The sequence below is a fragment of the Silene latifolia genome, chromosome 7, assembly GCF_048544455.1.
Source record: "Silene latifolia isolate original U9 population chromosome 7, ASM4854445v1, whole genome shotgun sequence".
NCBI lineage: Eukaryota > Viridiplantae > Streptophyta > Magnoliopsida > Caryophyllales > Caryophyllaceae > Silene > Silene latifolia.
In genome coordinates, this window is record NC_133532.1 from 98392700 (window position 1) to 98418002 (window position 25303).

A 25303-nucleotide genomic window follows, 5' to 3' on the forward strand; every position below is an offset into this window, starting at 1 on the left:
CACATCATTCTTTTCTTGGATCATTTCGGCCTCCTTGATTAAAATCACTTCTTTAGAAGGCTCAAGCATGGCGGATGGTGAAAAAGGTGCTAGAGTGATTTTCATCTTGTCAAGTTCAAAGGTGTATGTGTTATCCTTTCCATGATGCACCACACTCTTATCAAACTCCCAAGGTCTACCAAGTAGAAGATGGCAAGCATCCATAGGTAGGACATCACAAAGCACCTTCACTAGTAGAAAAAACCCCTATCGTGACGCCTTTATCGCGGCGGTTCTAATAAAACCGCCACAAAAAGCCCAAAATTTTGGCGGGAGAGAATTTTTCATGGTGTAGAAGGTCTTTTGCGGCGGTTTAAATTAAGAACCGGCGTAATAGTAGTAGCTATTTATGGCGGTTTTATTTAAGAAACGCCACCATAAGTCAATTGTGGCGGTTTTATTAACAACTGACGTTAATAACGACGCTAAATGTAATAATACATGACAATACTTTTTAATAAAAAAATCGCCATCATATGTTTTTGTGTCGGTTTTAACAAGAACCGACATAAATACCCACTAAAAAAAATAAACACAAAACCCTTTAGAATTCATCTTCAATAACAAGAACCGACATAAATCACCAGTTTTTTTTCTTCCCCCGCAAACCCTGTTCACCTTCCCACACAGAAATCTGCATCTCTTAATCACTTCTGCTAAAACCTCAATATTGAATCACCGTCGACCACCAAGGCACCGTCAATACAATGTCCGCCTCTACCCCAATCCGAATATTCGAACTACTTCGACACGGCACTTTCAACTCCGAATTTTGGACCTCCTCGCTAATACTTTGTTCACCGTCCCTACTGGTTGTTTCCGACTAAACCGTGCCCTCCTCTGCCTCAATGAAGGGTAATCTATTTTGCCCCTATATAATTCCAATTTCAGTTCATTAAAATTATACAATACCATCTTTATCAATTTCATCACATTGATTGTTATTTTGATTTATTGACTTATTGTGTATAAGTAGCATCTGTATAAGTATAATAGTATGAGTCGTATTCGTTTTATTAGCATCTGTATTCGTTTTAGTAAGTAGCATCTTTATTTAACCCTGTGAATTATTGGATTATTTTGATTCATACGAAGTAGCATCTATATAAGTATAATAGTATAGCTTGGAATACTTGATTTAGGTTCTTGGTTAAATATTAAGTTTAAAGTCAGGCATTTACTGTCCCGTATTCGTTTTAGTATGAGCCGTTTTGCGGGTTATTTTGTCTCAAATTGCAGTGTGTTGAACGAGGTTGTTAAAGGGGTCGAAGGGTATGAATCTAGGATGTGTTTTATGACGTTTTAGAGTTGAAGTAGAGGCTAACAGTCCCTGTTCTAGTCAATTTGCATTGTTGTAATTTCTGGTAGTGTATTATATAATTGCCAATAAGTAATGCCAAAATCTGGGGTTGACAGTGCATCCCAGATTCGATATTTGTGCTATTATACCGAGAATATTATTGAGTATAGCATAGTTCATTGTTAGTATAATATCAGCTATATTATATAATCACAATTATTGAATCTAGGATGGACTAAGATTGTTATCTGCCTCACATTTGGTAGATGCCCCGCTTCAATTAAACGCTCTCAGGTTGACATCTCAGGGCGATATTTCATTCTGGCCAATAAGTAATGCAGCGTACCTCCTAATTATTTTTTTGGTGAAATGTGAAATATATTATAAATGAAAAGCATGCGTTACATTAGTTTAAATCACCAAGCATTGCCAGCTACTACCATTTACATCCACAAGCTTAAAACAAACAACAACAAAAAAAAAACTATTATATCTGCATCCCTGTCAAAATCTAGGTAGCTGAAATCTAGATGTCATTAGCTTCCCTTTGCACCTTTGCTGAATATCAGATTTGACTTGCTGAATAATGAATCGTAGAGTAAATAATTTGGCTTCAATCCTACAAATATTCCGAGCTTGCCATAAGTGATACCATAATGCAATGCTTGCTGCCAGCAGAATTTGTTTCTTCATCAAGGATCTGCTTCTTCCATCTTACACTCCATTGCACCAGATCATGCAATGGGACTGTCACACCCAACCACTCAGTTAAACCTTCCCCGCACTTCTGACTATACACACACTCATATAACAAATGGGCATGATCCTCTTGATTGACTAAACAAAACTAACACAAGCCATTAGTAGGCATACCAAACCCCTGCATTCTGTCTTTGGTAAACAGCCTACCCTGGACAGTCATCCATCCCACAAAAGAATGCTTAGGTATATTAGAATTATTCCATATCAAAGGAAACCAGTCACATTTATCCTGCACCCCATGTAGCCATTTATACCCCTTTGATACAGTATAATCACCAGAGTTCCCAGTCCATATGTCATTAGTATAGCCAGCTTTCATAATCCCCTTTATAACTTTTGTCATGATCCGCCACTAAAACCAGCCACTAGCCATTGGTAATTTATTCTCCTGCTTAAGTACTTGCAGTTGTATTTATTGGAAAGTTTGTTTATGTGATGATGGGAGTATGTGTGTTGATCTAAACTTATTTAATATAAGAAGCAAATTGAGTAGTGATTGAAATGGGAGGTGAGTAATGTAGGTCGAGCTGTTCTGTTTTGGTCAGAGATTCATGTTAACTAGAGTTAGTCTTATGTAGCATAAGCAAGACTAACTAGGCTTTCATTCTTTTGACAATTCTCCGTTTTGTAAATCTCCTTTTGATTTACATTATTATTACATTTTAACAAAAAAATAAATAAATAAATTGATTGTAATAAGACAGTAGTGCATGAAGTAGAGTGACATCAAAAAAGAAATAATGGAAAAGCAATGAAACTTAATTATATTCAAACTTAATTTTCCATAAACATAAGAACTCATAAAATAAGAAACATTGGAGATACTATATTCAAACTTACATTACCAAGACCATGAAACTTCCGGATGGAAAAGTAGCCGGCGATTCTCCTGTTGATAAATATGATCAAATCAAGGCAGATGTTTGGGAAGAATTTAAAAGGCAACGCATGGATAAAAGCTTCTTGGTGAGTATGCTTCCTCATTATTTTTTTGGTGTGATTAGCTTTGATTTCAAGTTCCAACTAATTTTCTAAAAATTAAAGCTTTCTTAATTGGCATACATGAATAGATTCAAGTAGTATCTTAATATCTAACCTTTTGATTACATCTGACAAATTGGTTATTCAGTTCGAAGTTTAAGTCTTGGTCCGACTATTTTCTGGTTATGTCATTTTACGGTCTATGCCAATCCAGTCTGTTTTGATCAGGTATCACCTAGAGTGGGTCATTTATAAGTTCGGTCAATAGGGTGTTTTGGTAAGCGAGTCACAAATAAAGGATTTAGTTACAAATAATTCTTTTATGGACATTTCTGGTAGAATCATTTTGGATAATTTTGAGATGTACTGGTTGTATAATTTTTATATGAATGCAATTAGTAAATGTCAGATGATAGCCTTGAAACAATTCAGTATACAAAGTAAATTAATGGAAAACATAATAGAGTTAGGGTAAAGGTCCTTACCTAAGATGATAATATGTAATAATGCTCTGTAAAGTGTAAACTAAATACCATGAGTTGCATTGTGGTTAATTTATCAATATAACGTAAGCTACATTGTGTTAAATCTATCAATATATGTCACCAAATTGTAGGAAAAAAGTGCAAAGGCTCGAGCCTCCCAGAGAAATAACAAGCATCCATATTTTTTGGGAAGGGCCGGATATGCTGCTAAAAGAGAAAAATGGTATAAAGAAGAACTTGTGCATGAACTTGCCCAAAAAAAATTGGATAAGGATGATGCTGACCCTGACCTTGTCAAACAAGCCATTAGTTTAGTGACTGAACGCATTAATGATCGCGGCTCTTTATGGATTAAAGCCCATACACCATCATCTAATGCTCCTCTACCGGGAACAACGAACATGATAGAAGAATACGGAAGTAAACATTTTTTATAAGGCACCACGTCATGTAATGCTACTTTAAATTTTCTGTTTTATAGTCCTAAATAACATTACAACTATATTCTTAGAAACACTGGAAGGAAAAGGAGAAAACATGCGAGTTTGTTCCTACAAGACTCGAGGATGCATTGGTCAAAGCATTAGGAAATCAGGAACACAATGGGAGAACAAGAGGAGTTGGCGGTTTTGTTGTTCTCCAGAAATATTTTGGCAAGCCACAACGAAGGACTAAAAGAAAGACATATTAGATAGGTTTATAATGGCGGTTAGTTTGTTGGACTTGTGTTGTTTGAAATATTACAAATGTGGTTACATTTCTATTCACAGGTCTTGTTTGGTTCATATAGTATTTGGAATCATTAAATTTATGGGGAGGTGTTGCTGAAATTTTCGTAGAAATATTTTTTTATTTTAAAAAAAAGATATATATAATTATTACGACGGTTTCATGTTTTCATTAAAACCGACGTCAAAAGGTTAAAAATTAAAAAAACAGGCCTTTAATGGCGGTTCTTCACCAACCAACCGACGTTATAATTACCTATAGCGGCGGTTTCTGAATTACAACCGACGTTATACTAACCTTTCGCGATGGTTCTATTGCTATAACCGACGTTATAGATAACATGTAGTATTGAGTTTGAGTGGTAAATTTTTTTTGAAATACTTATGGTGGTGGTTTTAATGAATTACAATGGCGGTTCTTGATTAAAAACCGTCGTATTAGATAGGTTTATAATGGCGGTTTTGTATAAAAACCGCCACTATAGGAGAGCTATAGTGGCGGTTCAACAACCGTCTACAACCGCCGTAAAGTTTATACGACGCCGCGATAAACGACGCACCCTAAATATCTAAAAACCGCCACAAAAGGTCATTTATAACCGCCGCCGTAGGGGGTTTTTCTACAAGTGCTTGTCAACATAGTTCTTGCCAATGGAGAAGAACACCAAGCATTGTTTGTCAACCCTCAATTCGGCCCCCTTGTCAAGCCACCTCAATTTGTAAGGACAAGGATGGTTTTGGGTGGTTAAGGAAAGCTTCTCAACAAGGACACTGGAGGCCACATTAGTACAACTACGTCCATCAATGATTAGGTTGCAAACTCTTCATCCATTGGTACACCTAGATCTAAAAAGTTGTTGTCTTTGATCCATTTCCAATGGTTGAGCACTCAACACTCACCAAGTTACAAGACTCATTCCGGAATCCGGCAACACTAGGTCCTCATCCTTAGTCTCCTTGCTTTCCTCATCCTCATCACACACAAGAATCTCATCCTCTCCCCAATGAACCACTTCAAAGCTACTAAAAGCTCTCTTGGTTGGACATTCTTTGGCAAAGTGACCATAACCTTTACATTGGAAACATTTTTTAAGGGGTAAGGTCTTTTTTTTTTATGTTTCAATGCCCTTTCCTTTGTCAAGTGTGGGTGTCACGGTTGGAGTCTTGGTTTCTTTGGGTTTGGTCTAGGCATAGGTGGTCTTGGTGGTTATTTTGGTCGGCAATTTTGAGTTGGAGGTCTTCCCTTTGCCCAATTTTTCCACCCTTAAAGCCAAGTTCACGTCTTCATAAAAGGACCATAACGGTTGCATTCGGACCCTATTGACAATTTTATCATCCAACCCTTCCACAAACCTAACAATTTTTTTCTCGGGTTTCTCATTGATGTCACATTGCAAAGTGAGTTGTTCAAAATCCCTAATGTAAGACTCAAGTGGTTGTTGATCTTGTTTTAGTTGAGTAAGTTTAATAAACATATCTTGAGTATACTCTTTGGGAATAAACTTTTCACTAAGCTTCTTTTTTAATTTTGACCAAGACTTTATGGGTTCTTTACCATGCCTCTTCCTTTGATTTTTTATGTTTTCATACCAAGAGATGCATAACCTTTAAACTTTAAAATGGCAACCTTGAAAGACTTAGCATCCGAGTATGATTTAAATTCAATGACTCTTTCAATTGACCTAAACCAATCTAGTAAGTCATCAGGATTTAAACTACCTTGGAAGTCCGGAATATCTACCTTTAGATCTTTAGGATGTTCACCATGCTCGGCTTCTATAAAGGAACCCTCTTCATCCGAGTGCAAGTCCTCCTCTTCATGGTCGGTGTTGAACCATATAGCTTATATGTTTATGTTTTGACGATGTCAAAGTGCTTTACATTTTATATACTTGTTGCGTATAATCGTTTGTCAAGTGTTTTAGAATTAACCTATTACGAGCAACAAAGAAGATTGTGACAATTGCATGTAAAGTTCAAGCCCTTATTCAAAGATCGAACGATTCAAGATTCATTCAAGAAGTATGTGAAGATGGAGTTCGTCTAAAGATTAATCAAACTTGGATGATGATGCAGCTTATACTCGAAGATCTCCTTGAAGATTAGAATAGTACAGGTGATTATCTCGTAATGATAATAAAGAATGAGTTTCTTGATTTGGTAAAGTTATAGCTTTGCAGCTATAACATTACTAGTAAAAGAGTTCACTGTTATAGCTCCCCTACTATAACATTGAGATGCTGAGTTTTTACACACGACTTATAATTGTTACGAAAATTGTTTTATAATTGTTTAAAGTTTATTTTAAATGTTTTAATGAAAGTATTTATATAATATAGCCCGGTTTAGTGAGGAGTTCGGCTTTGTATTGGACGATAATTAGTAGTTGTAATGGATCAACTTATGAGTTGGACTTTGCTACTAATTAGGGTTTCAATATAGTCTCTCTTAAAACCTAAATTCTAAATCATATGTTAAGACTAGGGTTTGCACGAGTCACGAGGCACATGAGCCGTGACATCTCGTGTTACCTAGGGTATATTAGTTAAAGATTTTATTCTATAATAATATCTTTACATATCTTATATATCTTACTTAATATATTTGTTTATGATAAAAGATATTCTTGTTTTAGGAAATCTTATCATAATCTTAGAATTTATAGTAAAGATAATATTTGAATAGATTATATTCTATCTTTTTTTTTTTTTGGTAAAATGTGAGAGTATTATATATATTTATAAAAAGAGTTTCAGATACAAAAATAAAGGCCTAAACCTTTCCAAGGATTAAATAAAACTTAAGCGCCCTAGCCAATCTAACTTATGTGCGGTCAACTTCCTCTTATCCCTTTCTTTTATCCTCTTCTTCATATCATCAATGATCAACAGTGCAATACGACTAGGCCTCAAAACCAGCTGCTCAATACGACTCTTGTTTCTCTGCTGCCACACCTGATACATAGCACTCAAAACCAGTGCATTCTTTACTTTTCTCTGCTTTTTCAGGTCTGTGTTATGGATGCACCAGTGCAGGACATCAGAATCAGGTAACCTTAAGCCAGAAGTTTTCATCAGTTCTTGTATTACCCGTCTGCTGAAAGCACATTCAAAGAATAAATGCTTCTGCGTCTCTTCTGCCTGCCCACATAGGAAACACATTCCATCCACATTCATTTCAAATCCTTTCAGTCTACTGTTAGTGTGCAGGGATTTGTGAGTTATAAGCCATCCCATGAACCTGTGTTTAGGCAGATTCCAACACTCCCAAATTGCATTGTGCCATTCTACCTTAGTCCTCGCTCCTCTAAGCCACTCATAGCATCCAGCAGGAGTGTAACCAGCTTGCTGCACCTGCCATACCCCCTGACTGTAGCCATTAGCAAGTACCTGCTTCACCTTGAAGATCCTCCTCCACACCCAGCTGGAGTTACTAGGAGCTGTGTAATCCTGCCACGAGCTCCCCTTCAGATAATTTGCATTCACCCATTGGACCCATAAGGACTCCTTCTTTGTTGCAATCCAATCCACAAGTCTTCCAACCATAGCAATATTCCACAGTTCCTGATTCTTTAAACCCAATCCCCCTTCCTGCTTTGGCCTACATATAGTATCCCAGGCAACTAAAGGACTGCGTCTATACCCAGCACTGCCATCCCATAAAAAGTTCCTACAAGTAGCTTCTATTCTGTGTATGACTCCTTTTAGGAGAACAAACAAAGAAGCCCAATAAGAATGTAAAGAATTTAAGACATGCTGAACCAAGGTGAGTCTAACTTCCTGGCACCATAACTATGGATTCTGTTGCAAATTTTATCCACCAAGCACTCACAATCCTTCTTCTTTAATCTCGTAGTCTGGATAGGCATCCCTAGATATCTGAATGGTAGCTTGCCTTCTTTAAACCCAGACACACTCAGAAAATCACTTTTGAGCTCTTCATTCACTCTATTAAAGTAAGCATTAGACTTACTAGAACTCACTTTAAGTCCAGAAGTTTTTGAGAAGGTTGAGAATGATTTCAGAAGCAGCATCATAGACACAGCATCCCCATTACTGAACATCAAAGCATCATCTGCAAACATAAGGTTTGTAATCTTCAACTCTTTGCATAAAGGGTGATACTTGAACTGGTACTTAGTAGCAGCATACTTCAGCATTCTAGTCAAATAATCCATGCATAGGGTAAACAACAGAGGGGACAATGGGTCTCCTTGCCTTAAACCCCTCTTAGCTGGTAAATACCCAAAACTCTCTCCATTAAGTGCCAAGGAAAAGGTGGGAGTAGTAATACATTGCAAAATTCTCTCTTTAAAACCTGCAGGAAATTATAGTAAGTCCAGCAACTGCTCAACAAAGTATATTCTATCTTTTGGAATATTCTTTATTATCTTTTAAGGGTTTTAGGAAAGGGATAATAAGAAGATATGATTTGCTTTTATATCTTATTATTTCGGCTATTAGGGTTTGTGTAAAACCATGTAGCCTACTCCTTCCTTCCTTATAAATACTTTGTTATTTACAACATCTAAAATAGAGACCTTAAGCATAAAAATTAATTTCAACTTTGCAAAGCAAACCGTGTGTTTTCAAAGAAAAACCATTTTGTTATTTTGAAAGGTCGTTTGTTTTGAAACTCGAATACTTGTTCTTATTTTATTGTTATAAGATAATAGTGCTTAGTTGATTTCTTAACTTGTTCATTAACGTGAACCTTTGTTAGAATCATTAGTGCTTTCTTATTAGCGTAAGTTAGTCACTCGAGTATTTAACGGTACTCATTGAGTTACAGCTAGAGTTAGTTGTACGAGTTGGGTTAGTAAATTTGTAATCCGTAGAAAGGTACTAAATTTATTAATCGAGAATACTGGACGTAGGTTTCGACTTGTGAAACTGAACCAATTCAAAAACCGTGTGTCTCTTCGTTCTTTCGTTTGCTTCGTTTATTTGGTTTACTTTCATTAGTTGATTAGTTAAAGTTTAATCAATAAACTTTAAATAATCAATTATATTCGCATAATCGAAAAAGCTTTAAAAAGTTTTAAATCCTCAATTCACCCCCCCCCCCTCTTGAGTATTTTGGATCAATAGACTCTTTAATTGGTATCAGAGCCTCGTGCTATTGATTGCCTAACCGCAAAGAGGCTGATCTATCTTGTTTTCCATTTATCTTATCGTTTTATATTCCGCTGCCTATCACGTGATAAATGGATTTCAAATATCTCAAGTGTCCCGTGTTTGATGGGAAGAATTACGGATTGTGGAAAAACATGATGACTCACTATGAGAAAGGACACGATTGGGAGTGCAGGAGGATAATTCAAAACGGACCGCACAAAATTCTTGTGGCATCCGAGGAAGGCACTACCTATGAAAAGAAAGAAGAGGACTATGTCGAGGCCGACTACAAGAAGGCCGAAAAGAACTCCAAAGCAATAAGTCTTCTGCAAAACGGAATGACTTCTACCGAGTTTGATCGGATCTCTTCATGTTCCATGGCCAAGGAGATATGGGATGGGCTCGAATTAGCTTATGAAGGTACTTCCATTGTTAGGAAGCACCGAATTGATTTGCTTATGCAAAAATATGAGCTATTCATCATGGAGCCTAATGAGTCCTTAGATAGTATGTCCGCAAGGTTTTCAAGTATAATAAATGAATTAAAAAACCTAGGTAGGAAATTTTGTACCGAGGACATTGCTAGAAAGGTTCTTAGGAGCTTTACTAAGAAGTGGCGTGCTAAGGTCACTGGAATGAAGGAATCACGAGATCTTGAAACCCTTTCCTATCAAGAACTCATTGGTGCTCTCATGGCCCATGAAATTACTCTTAAGAAAGATGACGCTGAACCTAGTCGCAATAAGAGTATGGCCTTAAAGAGTGAAGAAGTGGACTCTGAAATAGAGGATGAAACTGTTCTGTTTGTACGCCGTTTTAAAAATAGGATATTTCGAAACAAACAAACAAAATCATCCTATAACAACAATAACAAAACGTCCAATTAGAAGGTTACTGATTCAAAGTCATCTTTCGCAAATAGAGGATGCTTCAAGTGTGGAGAATCTGGTCATATGATCAAAGATTGTCCAACATGGGAGAAGATAAAGGACAAGACGAAGAGTGAGAAGACAAAGAGAGAATTCAAGCAAGTTATGATGGCTTCGTGTTGGGGAGACCTTGACTCAGAAGATGACGAGGAATCTGAAGATGACGAAGTAGCAAATCTTTGTCTCAGCAGTGTTAGTCTTGACCTAATCTCCGACAGTGACGATGAAAGCACAATTTCTCACTCAAACTATTGCTTTCTTGGAGAATCAGACGAAGATGACGATGAAGAGGTAAGTTATCTTGAGCTTAAAAAACGTGTTAAGAAATTGTCTAAAAGGGCTTTAATTGAATACTTTGAACAATCTCTTGATAAGTGTCACGAACAGGATTTGGAATTGAAAGATCAAAAGGAACAAATTCTCGAAATCGCGGAAGAGAATCATACTCTCAAGGCTAAAGCTAAGAAGTTAAAATCTAAAGGTATAGCTGAGAAGGCTACAACATTAGATTCCACTATAGCTGAAAAGAAGGAATTAGAGTCCAAAGTTATAGCTAATGAAGCTATAACTTCAGACCTAAAGCTTAAAATCAAGCACCTTCAAGCCAAAGTTATAGCTAAAGAAGCTATAACTTTAGAACTTAGAAAAGCCAAAGAACTTTTGGAAGCTAAGGTCACATCTAATGAAGTAGTGATCTTAGACCAAAAGAAAGAGATAGATTCTTTTTCAAAGCAATTGAAAGAATCTAAGACCGATATGATCAATGTCAAGAAACACCACACCGATGTTGTGTTCATTCTTAATTAACGATTCCAAGACTTTCGTGATAACTTTAAAAAGGACAGTGATGTAGATCACACGAAATGTCAAGAGGAAATTAAAACCCTAAAAGACCTACTTCTACACGCTGGAAAGGTCCATGATAAGTGGGAAGGTAGCACAAAAGTCCTAAACTTCCTAACAGAACAATCAGACAATAATATGAAGATGGGGTTAGGACATGAGTGCTACAGCCGTAGAGATCACTCTAAATGCAAATCAACACCTTCGGATTTTGATTTCAGAAAAAGGAAGTATGCTGATCTTCCTGAATACCTGATTTGCAATTACTGTGGTCATACAGGTCACATCCAAATCAATTATGTCAAAAAGGCTCTTGATATACGAAAAAATGCCGCACACGCTATAACTGTTGACACAGTTGTCGAGGATAAGGAAACCCCCACTAACGAACCTAACGAAGGAAGGAATAATTAATTTCGTTGGTTCTATGACATGGCCTTTGACTACACTAAGAAACCTAGCACCTCACAAAACCCTTGTCGATCTCAACCTAGTAAACCTACTTACAAGGGAAATAGTCGTGAAAGACCTAGAGAAATTCCTAGACCTAGAGAAAACCCTAACCCTAGAACTCCTCCTAAGCCAAATAAACCAAGGGTTAGAAAAACGGTTATTAGACAAGTTAGGATTTGAAAGGACTTAGTTTATAGAGTAACTAATTGTGGGATTTATCTGTATGCATCCCTTTAAATATAAGGACTATAACGAATTAATCATGATAAAAGCATGTCATAAAATAAATTGCATAAACAAAAAGGGTAAAGAGATGACGAAATAACCTTCGGTCCTAGCTAATTTGGCCTATGAACAATATCGCAATGATATTCTCCTATCAGTTGCACCCAAGATGCTCCGAGAAAAGCCCTTTGATTTTGCTAGAATCGATTCCTAAATTTTCTGAAAAATTTTAGGTTATTTTTGTGTTTTTTCTGATGAGAGGCAAGAAGCAGTAAAAAATTAGGTTAGGATTATTAGGTTAGAACAATGAGCCCCCTCTTCCTCTTATTCTAACCGAAAAAGAGGAGTGAATGGGGAGATATTTTTACCCTCCTAATTTTCGGCCCAATGCTAACCGATATAAGAGAGATCCATTTCTCTTTTTTCGGTTTTTCCAAAAATGTATAAAATGTGTTAAATTGTCATCTAGTGACGATCGAACCCATGACCTCTTAGTTTGAGTACCCTCACTATTACCACTATGACACATTCATTTTGTTGATATTAAATATAACCGATTACATTTATTTACAAATTAACTGATTAATTCGTCCAAGCTAACATTAAATACATTTAATTAAATATAACTTATTATATTCAATTTACGAATTGACAGTTAATTCGTCTCAACTAATATTATTTAATCTTCATTAAATAATTGTCTCATCAACACATTGACTAACTGTTTAGTCATATAAAGCATCAATGTGATTATATTTGTAACCACATCTCTCAAACACATCCTATAGGAGTGACCTTTAGGGACCAGTTGATCACCGCCATCTATATGATAATAACGTCAAACTTTCTAGTAAGCCAACCGTTATTAGGTAATCGTTAATCAACTGATTAAAATACGAAGTATACCCTTGTGAACCTTTAAGAGATTTATTAATGTTATCACACTAATTTGTGGAGGACACAAGCTCCAACAAACTCCCACTTGTCCTCACAAGTGTATGTGCGATAACCGATTCTCATATCTAAAATTTCTCCCACTCAATGTAAAATAATTTGCAAATCCGTATTCACAAAGGTCGTATTTTACAAGAGATCATCATCAAGAGTGGTTTCCCCGACTAGAGAGTAACTTAACTGATAAACGAATCATCATTCGAGCATGGCCATGCTATTCAGTTACAACTCCTCGGGTGGCAAGATGAAATGACCGAGAAATAACTATACCGTGAGAAAGAAACCAAAGTAAGGGTTGGATATTTTCCTCCATGGATGTCGAATCCCGACCCGGCACCGAATGTTTTTAAACATTTAGGACTCCATTACGATGTCACAAAAAGTTGTCCTACGAGGTATCGTTATAATCTCGTGATCGATGTCAACCGTTTGACTTATGAAATGACCATCAATCGACCGCACAATAAAAAATCTACTTAGCCTCACGTGTTCATAATCCACATGAAAAACAAAATATTATAAAAACGATGAAGTTATAAATAGTTGAGAAAAAGAAACCAAAGTCACCCAAAACTCGTACACGTTTAATCTCAAGAGACATATTTCAATGGCTCCGTCGATAGTTAAAAGAATCGACTCTAGGAACACAATGGATGTCCTATCCACGACCTGGCATCTCCTCCATAAGAATGTTTTTAAACATTTAGGACTCCATGTGTTTACGTTGTCACAAAAAGTTGTCCTACGAGCTATAATACCCGTATTTTTTATATAATATCGTTATAATCTATAAATTTGATATTATTAAATATTAATTATTATACAATTTATATTACTAATTATATCGGGTTAAATGATGAGTCGATAATTACGTTAAACTATCGTAAGTTAATTGTGACGGGTTTTATATGTTTGACTTATAAGCCCTAACCCTAACCTTGAACCCTAACCATCAATCGCCTCCCTCACTTCATCAACATCAAACATCAAATATAATGGCCGGAGTTATCGGCAGCAAGGAACATTAGCGATTAACGGACCAAAACAAATATAATGTAATTCTTAATTGGAATTTCACTTTGTAGGGCGTTCAATGTTGATATCACAACATCGGGTGAATCGGCATGACTTCATGATTCAATCCACATGAAAAACAAAATATTATAAAAACGATGAAGTTATAAATAGTTTATGAAAAAGATATGGTCCTGGGCGCCCGGGGTATGAGATGTGTGTGATGAGTTGAGATGGAGATGGAGGTCGGAGTAATTCATAATTAACTACTATAACTCGTGGTGACACGTTTAATTCTCATGGAAATAACGTGCGTGAGACCTCCATGCTAATCATATTTCAATGGCTGAGTGAAAAGAGTAGTTAAAATATTATATAAATTGCCTTGGAGTTTAATTTGTTATTCACTACAACTTCTTGTTTGGAACTATTCCGAAGACTTCTTTTATAAGGGGTGTTACAACACCATTAAGAGTAACAATGAATCTAGAATGAGATTTCTAATCATCTCGATCCGTTTGTAGAATAGTTGCTTGAGGATGAACAGAAATTCATATATCGTTGCCTAAGTGTTAATTGATTGATACATTGATTATTGCATAAAAGAGTTGATGTATACTTTGAGACCGATATATTCTAACCATTCTCACAGACAACCATATTTTGTATGAATGATGTGTTGATAGTACTACTATATCTAGTAATATGCGGTTATGTGATCCCAAATTAATAAGCCATGCTAGTATAGTCTTGTAGATAGTACTTAGAAACACTATATTGCATGTTTCTCCGTGATTTAGATCCAGTAGATCGAGATGCGAAGGATTAATTGTTGTGAGATTTAAGTTAGGATGGATTAGTATCGATAGTATAGTTGTAAGAGTTTGGAACATAGAAAATGAATGACTTAGTGAGGAAACTCGTTTGTTTGAGGTTACACTTTCCTGTTTATTGCCTATAGATGAAAATTTTATGATAGATAGTCTTGGGAGTTAGTGATCGTTTGGCATTTGTTTCACGATTATAGGATACTTAGGAGTAATAAATAGGATATGCTGTGCAAGTAATGTTAAAACCAACGATTTTGTGAAAATCCTCATTTAAATTGTATTAATAATTTTTACATAATTACAACTCCATCGATCAAAAGAGTCGCATATGTTCTCAAATTAATAAGCCACGAAAAATCTTGATGTTTCAATATTAAATAATAAAATTTTTCAAACTAACCCAAGTTTTGGACCAATTGTTGTCACATGTTTGTTTGGACCAACTGAGTTGTAAAATTCTTTAAAAATGGAATTCTCGTGCTTTAAACCTAATTCTTTTTCCCTGTGTTTTTAACTCACCGTGTTTTATAAAAGTAATATGAATCAAGTTTTAATCAAACAGTTATTTATTCGTGATTTTTGGAAGGTACAACGTGAATCAAAACATTTAAAATGTGCGTCTATGTTGAATTTTCATACGATTGTTTGATTAAATTAAGAGCCTCAGTAAGGTGAATTTATAATGTTTTATATGGCGATAGTAGCACGCATGTTCAGTAGTTATGTATCTTAACAAGTGATAAATTTAAATTTAGTCAATAACATGGTTGGCATGATAGTATGAGTAAAATTGGATAACTTAATTTGTCGTGAAATATTTTATACGAGACTTGTTTCATATTTTATCCCATTTGGTGTGATGTCATTGGAAGGTTCATCTTCTTGGAGCAAAGTTGATGGCATTAAAATTTAATTTGATCGTTCTAAACCTCTAAGAATCTTATCCAAATAAGACTCGAGTCGATGTAAATTATATTCTAATAAAGATTGTTTATGATAACCATGTTGGCAATTATATAACCTTTTGATGATTCACCTCGATGTGCATTGGTTCCAATGATAGTCGGTCATTAGTAAAGATCAGAAATCTCGGTAAATAGATACGGATTCCCAAAATGCGTTAAGTGCCTCAGTGAGTTAGGTGTTAAGATCTTTGCAAGGGATATTTGTAAAATTGGTGTAGTTAAATACATTAATCTTTTATGTCATTGTGTTGGGTGCAGTTTAAATATATTCAATACCAAGAAATGGTTCTTCAACCATGCCAATCAAGGTGCTTTTCATTAATGAATAAATACCAAACCCTTTTGTTGTGAGGATTAAAATATTTCTAGGATGATAAGTATTGCGAAACCGGTTGAGTTTTCATTTTAAGATATCAGTAAAATGGTTCTTCAACCAGAGATAGGAGAGTTGTTCCTACGGAATGTCATTCGCAATCAAGAGTCATAAATCTATTAAGTCTAAGAGTATGATTCATCGACATACAATATCAAGAATACAATCTTACTCCCACTCGACTTGGTATATAAGCATGGTTCCTCGACCGATTGAGTAAAACCATACTCTTTCATCACCTGGTCGAAAAGTTGATGATTCCAACTGAGAAGCTTGCTTAAGTCCATAAATGGAACGCGGGAGTTAAGCTTGCATACTTTCTTAGGATGTTCGGGATCTATGAAACCTTCGGGTTGCACCATGTACAACTCTTCCTCCAAATAACCGTTTTAAGAAGGCGGTTTTTACATCCATTTGCCAAATTTCATAGTCATGAAAGGCGGTTAATCGCTAAGATTGTCTAAATGGAACGTAAGCATGACTAACGGGTGCAAAAATCTCATCATAATGCAATCCGTGCACTTGAGTGAAATCTTTTGCCACTAGTCGTGCCTTATAGTATTCGTGAAGGATCGTATTCGTTGCTTTATTTTCGGATTGCTTGATCGCTTAATTGGGTTGCGCGTCTAGGAAATAACGCTTTATTTTGTAAAGCCATTTGCGTTACTATAGAGGTTTTACCTTATTAGGTAAATCAACTAGATACCATACGTTATTCTGATACATGGAGTCCATCTCGGATTGCATGGCTTCGAGCCATAACTTTGAGTCGGAACAGGTCGTGGCACATTTATAGGTAGCGGGTTTATTACTCTTGAGATGGAGTAAACGTCATTCTCCTCCCGACCGACCATACCAATGTTTAAGAGATAGAACGGGAGTGGATGGGCGTGAGACATTGGAGGATTAGAGACTCTACCCGACCTCCTAGGTTCCTCGGGAATATTAACCGTATCATAAATTGTTGGAGGAATAACTTCCTCTATCTGTTCCTCGGTTGTTGGTTGGAACCTATAAACATGCGCTCGAAGGTTCTATTACTTGTCTTGTTCTCGAGAAATTCTTTCTCTAAGAACGTCGCACTCCCAAGCCGCCTCAACGGAAAAAACTCGATGTTCGGTAGGCGAATAGAAGTAATGACCAAATGTTCCTTTTTGGATAACCTATAAAGTATGCCAAATTTCATAGTCATGAAAGGCGGCAATCGCTAAGATTGTCTAAATGGAACAGTGCAAAAATCTCACATCTTGACCGATTGCGGGCCGAGCTTATCCTCGTGTCTCCACTTGACATAAGCCTCGCAGCCCCAAACCCAAATAAAGGACAAGTTAGGGACTCTCCAGGAGTAAAACGTCATTTCCCCTCCACATTTCATATGGAGTCTTATCGATCGGTTGGAGGACTTTAATCGGATGTCGGTTAAGTATAAGAAGCACTAGCCGCAACAAAAACTCGACGGTAGGCGAATAGAAAAGACCAAAGCATAACCCCATAATGAATCAAATAAAGGGCACTATTTCATATGGAGTGTGACTCATCATGGATTAAAACCATATCCGGATTAAAACCATATAAGGTTCGATTTCTCCGTTCGGACACACCATTTAATTGAGGTGTTCCAGGTGGAGTTAACTGTAGTACGATTCCACAGTCTTTAAGGTGTTGATCAAACTCATTTGAAAGGTATTCGCCACCCCGATCTGAACGGAGTGCTTTAACCTTTCTACCCAGTTGGTTCTGAACCCTGTTCTGGTATTCCTTGAATTTCTCAAAGGACTCACTTTTATGCTTCATTAAGTAGACATATCCGTATCTACTCAAATCGTCCGTGAAAGTGATAAAATATCTATAGCCATCTCTAGCGGTAATTGACATAGGTCCACAAACATCAGTATGTATGAGTCCTAATAGGTCACTAGCGCGCATTACAACACCTTTGAAGAAAATTCGAGTCATATTTCCAATGAGACATGATTCACACGTGCCATATGTAGAAAATTCGAATGCGGGAATAGTCCCATTATCGACGAGTTTCTTTACGCGTTTCTCATTTATGTGTCCTATTCGACAATGCAATAGATAGGTTTGATCTTTGTCACGAACCTTTAATTTCTTATTATTCATGTGTAATTCTTCCATGGTTTGATCTAAGATGTAAATTCCATTCATGGAAACTGCTTTGCCATAAATCATTTCATAAAAAGAAAATACAGCTTTTATCCTTTATTGAAAATGCAAAACCTTCTTTAGCAAGTACGGAAACTGAAATAATATTCTTAGATAAACTGGGTACATAGTGTGATTATAAAATAACTCAAAACCACTAGGGAGTTGGATTACGTATGTTCCCTTCGAGACTGCAGCAACTCGTGCTCCATTCTCGACTCGCAGGTCCACATCACCCTTTTCAAGAGCCATGATGTTCTTTAGGTCCTGCAAATAATTACACAGATGAGAACCATAACCAGTATCAAGTACCTAAGTTCCGAAACTTGCATGGTTTATCTCAATCATATGAATATAAGATGACATACCAACAGGAACGACGCGGCCTGCTTTTATGTCCTCACGGTACACGGGACAGTTCCTCCTCTAATGTCCAGTCTTGTGACAATGGTGGCACTCAATGTCACCGCCCTTGCTCTTTGTCTTGCCCTGTGAGCCACTAGTCTCACCAGGCCCACTCTTACCGTTTCCTGGCTTCTTGAACTTTGGCTTACCTACAGCTAGGTCGCCATGAGCCTTGCCCTTACCTTTACTTTTATTGGAAATCATGAGAACATCCTGCTTCATGCTCCCACTCAATTTCATATCCTTCTCGGTCTGTACAAGAAGGGAGTGTAGCTCATGAGGACTCTTTTTCAAGTCATTCATGTAGTAGTTCGCCCTGAAAAGGGCAAAACCATCATGAAGAGAATGAAGCATTCGGTCAATGACAATGCTCTCACTGATTTTGCAATTAAGTGCCTCCAATTTCTCGACATTCTCAATCATGTTAAGAATGTGTGGGCTAACCGGTTGGCCCTTTTGGAGTTTCGCATCAAAGAAGCGACAAGTATGCTCATAAGTAAAGATTCTCGGTGCCTTTGAGAATTCGTTAGTGAGCGTGGTGAAAATCTTGTTTGCACCTTGGGCAATGAAGCGTCTCTGCAAATTGGTTTCCATTGCAAAGATGAGTACGTTCTTTATCGCACCCGCTTCCATAACGAAATCACAATAAGCGAGTGGCTCGTTGACTCCTGCATTGGGGCCTGGGTTTACCGGTATTGGCTCAGTTAAGTACTTGAGCTTACCGTCAGCAATGGCAGCATTCCGTAGTGCTGCCTCCCAGTCCGCAAAGTTGGACCCGTCATTTTTCAGACGTGTGAACTGATTCATGTTGGCCATAAAAACTTTCAGCGAGGACGCGCGATCAAGTGTGGCACTTGGCATTGGAATTTCGTTATTTCCAGCCATTTGTTGTAACAGTAAAATTAACGTGTTCTACACTGCGAAAAGAAAATTGAATAATAAGCCTATGCATCGATTTGATTTTTAAGTCTAATGCAATACTGTTATAACGCAAAGACTCATGCATTTATACAATTGACCATCCTCAAGAATTATATAAATGATACCAAGACTCAGTTTCTGTAAATTGATAAGCCCACCTCTTGGCTAATTCTACCTTTAGAATTCTTGGTCGATAAATTTCTGTAAATTATATCTTTAGTCCATTATAATCACGAGAAACTCTTCGGACTATAATGTTGAGATAAACTAAGTCAACACAAACTACTTACCCAACGTAGAAGGGGTCATATTATGCCTACCGACGAAGAAGGGATTCATAGTTGTTTGCCCTTATAAAGACTAACCTCAATTTCCGTTTTAGAGGAAGATCCCATCAACTTTATTTTAATTCATTTTAAGTGAACTAATATCTAGCATGCGTGAATGAATAAACTAAAGTGATGGCTTAATAAGTATGTGACATCTGTATGTCCATGAAAACTAACATACAATCTATATGAGTCAATTTTCATGCATTTTAGTTGTAGGTGGTTTGGTTTAGGCGGAATATGATGCATTAACTAGCATGTGAATGTAAAACAATAAGAATAGTAAAATGTAAAAACAATAATAGAGTCCTAGTGTGGCATATCCTATCAAAATGAACATAAATAGAAGTTTGGAATCCATCCTTGCACCCGAGAAGCTTGTCTTGATGTTCCATCTTGATCCATGTAGCGGGAGTGAGCTCCAACCTCCATCTTTAGTCTTCTTTGAAATTACAATAAATAAAATTACATAATAAACCTATTTATTACATTCTAATTTCAAAAACCCAAATCTAAAGAAATAAAAAAAAGGAGATTCGAGATCTCATAATTACATAAAAATTATATTTCCTTCATTACGAAAACATAATTTGACTAAGGCCACACTAAGTATTACAAAATACAACCGATTGCAAAAAGACGTAAATTAAACCATTCAAACGATTCATTCAACTAAATAAAATGCATCAACTAAAAAAAATTAAACATGCAAGACATAATTCTTTAATTATGTAGATTAATTTTATCCAAACCACCCATTTAAATTATCAAATTAAGTGACAATTTCTCAATTAATCACATTAATTTCAATCTTAATTAATATTAAACTTGTAATATGAATTTAATCCGTCAAAATTTTAAACTGCTTTAAATTGATTAGGTATCCATGAATTATGAACCGCTTCACAATAATTAATTGGCCACAACAAACCCAAAATTTTTTTTTTTAAAATTTATCTCGGTAAAAACCGAAACAAACCAAAGAAAAATTTTCTCGATTTTACAGCTAAAACCGAAAAAAAAAAACAAATATATTTTTTTTAAAATCTGTCCAACATGTGAACAGTAACAGAAACCAATTTTTTTTTTTTTTTTACTTTTCTCAAGGCTGGATAGACAAAACAAAAAAAACAGCCCGTTTTTATTTCTTTCTTCTTGCGGTTTTTCTGTAAAAACCATAACAAAACAAAAAAATTTTTTTTTTTTATTCTGGCCACTGTGAACAGTAACAACGTGAACAGTAACAGGAAAAAAAAAATTTCTTTTCTCGGATGCTTTTCAAATCGGCATAAACAAAAATAGCCGTAAAAAACTTTAATCGGTTTTTCAGGAGAAACCGAGGAAAAAACAGAATTTTTTTTTTTATTTTTAAAGTACTGTTCATCCGTGAACAGTACGGAAACGAAAAAAAAAAAAAAATTCCACGGCTAAAAAAAAATCCAGCCGATTACCTTTTTTTTTCGCAAACCCTAATTATTGTTTACAAACAATTTTATGAAAATCATCAAAATTAAAATTCGTGGCCTTGGTTCTGATACCACTTGTGGGATTTATCTGTATGCATCCCTTTAAATATAAGGACTATAACGAATTAATCATGATGAAAGCATGTCATAAAATAAATTGCATAAACAAAAAGGGTAAAAAGATGACGAAATAACCTTCGGTCCTAGCTAATTTGGCCTATGAACAATATCGCAATGATATTCTCCTATCAGTTGCACCCAAGATGATCCGAGAAAAGCCCTTTGATTTTGCTAGAATCGATTCCTAAATTTTCTGAAAAATTTTAGGTTATTTTTGTGTTTTTTCTAATGAGAGGAGGCAAGAAGCAGTGAAAAATTAGGTTAGGATTATTAGGTTAGAACAATAAGCTCCTCTTCCTCTTATTCTAACCGAAAAAGAGGAGTGAATGGGGAGATATTTTTACCCTCCTAATTTTTTGGCCCAATGCTAACCGAAATAAGAGAGATCCATTTCTCTTTTTTCGGTTTTTCCAAAAATGTAGAAAATGTGTTAAATTGTCATCTAGTGAGGATCGAACCCATGACCTCTTGGTTTGAGTACCCTCACTATTACCACTATGACACATTCATCTTGTTGATATAAAATATAACCGATTACATTTAATTACAAATTAACAGATTAATTCGTCCAAGCTAACATTACATACATTTAATTAAATATAACTTATTATATTCAATTTACGAATTGTGATTAATTCGTCTCAACTAATATTATTTAATCTTCATTAAATAATTGTCTCATCAACACATTGACTAACTGTTTAGTCATATAAGGCATCAATGTGATTATATTTCTATAACCACATCTCTCAAACACATCCTATAGGTGTGACCTTTAGGGACCAGTTGATCACCGTCATCTGTATGATAATAACGTCAAACTTTCTAGCAAGCCAACTGTTATTAGGTAATCGTTAATCAACTGATTAAAATACGAAGTATACCCTTGTGAACCTTTAAGAGATTTATTAATGTTATCACACTAATTTGTGGAGGACACAAGCTTCAACACTAATCATAAGGGACCCAACCTAGCTTGGGTACCTAAAAACTGTATCTAATCCTTTCTGCAGGAAGAAGTTAAAGAAAACAATCAATGGTATCTTGACAGTGGATGTTCAAGACACATGACCGGAGATAAGAATCTATTTCTTTCACTCAAACCCCTTCAACGGAGGCAAAGTGACGTTCGGGGACAACAAAAAGGGAAAAGTAATCGGCGTTGGCAAAATCGAAATCTCTAAGTCTCACGCAATCAGTGATGTTTATCTCGTGGACGGTCTAAAACATAACTTGTTAAGCATATCTCAACTATGCGACAAAGGTAACAAAGTAGTTTTTCATACTGATAGTTGTCGCATTATTATTGAAGGAACTAGCAATGTTATTCTTGAAGGCCACAGAAAAAGGAATGTTTATATGGTAGATTTAAATGCTGTGCCTACTAACTCTTTTTCGTGCATGAAAGTTACACTTAATGATCCTTGTTTATGGCATAAACGTTTTGGTCACATTAGCTCACTAACCTTGAATAAACTCAAGAAGTGGGACTTGGTTGAAGGGTTACCTAAGATGAAGTTCGACCAAGAAAAGATGTGTGACACGTGTGCAAGGTGTAAACAAGTAAGATCATCATTCAAACCAAAAAGAGTATTAAGCACAAATCATGCCTTGGAATTAGTGTACATGGATTTATGTGGACCAATGAAGGTAAGGAGTAGAGGAGGATCCAGGTACGTCTTCGTTCTTGTAGACGACTACTCAAGGTATGTATGGCCTATCTTTCTTCATTCAAAAGACAAAACTTTTGATGAATTTGATTGTCTTATGAAACGTGTTCAAAACAAATATAAGACTAATATTGTATCTATACGTACGGATCATGGAACCGAATTTGACAATCAAACTTTTATAGAATATTGTAGAGTTAATGGTGTAGGGCATAACTTTTCCGCACCAAGAACTCCTCAACAAAACGGTGTCGTTGAACGTATGAATAGAACTTTAGAAGATATGGCACGTACAATGCTCTTGTGTAGTGGTTTACCTCGTAACTTTTGGGCTGAAGCCATTAGTACTTCTTGCTACATCCATAATCGTGCTATGATCCAACCTATTCTTAAGAAAACCCCCTACGAACTCCTTAGAGGTCGAAAACCTAGTATCTCCCATCTTCGTTGCTTTGGGAGCAAGTGCTTTGTGCATAATAACGGTAATCACCGTTTAAGCAAATTCGACCCTAGAAGTGATGAGGCGATTTTCATAGGATACTCAGATCATAGCAAGGCTTACAAAGTCTTCAATAAAAGAACTCTTTGTATTGAAGAAAGTGTCCACGTTATTTTTGATGAAGATAACGTGTTCGAAAGCCTTTACAGGATGAGGAAGAAGACTTGGATGAACCCGACTTTCATTTTTCAAGAGACGATCCCCCGGAGTTGGAATTGGAGGACAATTAAATTGAGGGAATAAGTGATGAACTTACTCGTTCCTCAAAAGATAAAAAGGAGAAAGGCAAAGTTATAGTTAATCATACTAAAACATCGACTCAAGACAAGAACTCCCAAACCAATGTTATAGATGATGTTAATATAACATTGAATCCAAATCAAAGTGTAGAGTCCGAGGTTATAATCGGCTCAAATACAACACCCGGATTGGATTCAGGGGGAACTTCCTCTAATTCTGAACCAAATGAAGTAGGGTCAAGCTCAAATAACGATGAAGAACCAAGCACTTCAACAAAATGGAAATACAAGAACTCACACCCCATGGACAATATTTTTTGAAATATTAAGAAGGGTGTTCAAACAAGACGTTCCTTAAACAACTTCTGTTCCTTCTACTCCTTTCTATCCATGATCGAACCAAAGAATATCAATAAAGCTCTTGCTGAATCAGATTGGATTATAGCTATGTAAGAAGAGCTACAATAGTTCGAAAGAAACAAGGTTTGGCGTTTAGTTCCTAGACCAAAAGATCATTCTGTCATTGGAACTAGGTGGGTCTTCAGGAACAAATTAGATGATGCCGGAGTCATTGTCAGAAGCAAAGCAAGATTGGTGGTCCAAGAGTATAATCAACAAGAAGGAATAGATTATGACGAGACTTTCGCTCCTATTGCTCGTCTTGAAGCTATTAGACTTCTGATAGCATTCGCCGCACACAAGGCAATGGAACTCTTCCAAATGGATGTCAAGACGGCATTCTTAAACAGTTATTTACTAGAGGAAGTCTTTGTTGAACAGCCTCCTGGTTTTAAGAATATCAAATTTGAGGATCATGTATTCAAATTAGATAAAGCCCTATACGGATTAAAGCAAGCACCTAGGGCTTGGTACGATCGATTATCTAAGTTTCTACGTGACAGTGGATTCAGTAGAGGATCCGTCGAAAAAACCCTATTTCTAAAAACTGAGGGTTCTTACCTTTTGGTTGTTCAAATATACGTTGATGATATCATCTTTGGATTGACCAACCGAAGCTTGTGCAAATATTTTTCTGAGTTGATGACTTCCGAGTTCGAGATGAGTATGATGGGAGAATTAAAATTCTTCTTAGGGCTGCAAATAGAACAAACTGATGAAGGCATTAAAATCCATCAACAGAAATACATCAAGGAGTTGATTCGGAAATTCGAAATGGAAAATTCACATGCTATACCTACTCCAATGGTCGAGAACAACAAATTGACATTGGATGAAAACGGTAAATTACTTGATGAAACTACTTACCGTGGGATGATTGGGTCACTGTTATATTTGACCGCAAGTAGACCCGATATTATGTTCAGCGTATGCTTTTGTGCGACATATCAATCATCTCCCAAAGAATCGCATATGACGGCCGTAAAATGAATTTTACGTTACTTGATTGGAACGGCCAACTTATACCTATGGTATCCAATCGAGTGCAATTTTGATCTAGTCGGTTATTCCGATGCCGACTACGCAGGATG

General features: G+C 36.2%; 1 protein-coding gene across 1 annotated transcript; it reads right to left on the reverse strand.

The window, feature by feature from the left end:
* Window positions 1-7084: 7084 nt before the first annotated feature.
* On the reverse strand, window positions 7085-8454 carry LOC141590405 (uncharacterized). Its single transcript, XM_074411000.1, has 2 exons — window positions 8057-8454; window positions 7085-7943 (listed from the first exon to the last, which is right to left on the reverse strand). Exons 1-2 carry the CDS (start codon window positions 8452-8454, stop codon window positions 7085-7087), a joined length of 1257 nt encoding a protein of 418 aa, XP_074267101.1.
* Between the last annotated feature and the right edge of the window lie 16849 nt (window positions 8455-25303).

Excerpts from the sequence above, each read along its gene's own strand:
- LOC141590405 (XM_074411000.1), bottom strand. The coding sequence starts at position 8,454 with ATGCTGAAGTATGCTGCTACTAAGTACCAGTTCAAGTATCACCCTTTA. Across the intron at positions 7,944-8,056 it reads AGGAAGTTAGACTCACCTTG|TGCTGGGTATAGACGCAGTC; the intron begins GTTCAGCATGTC and ends ATGGGATGGCAG.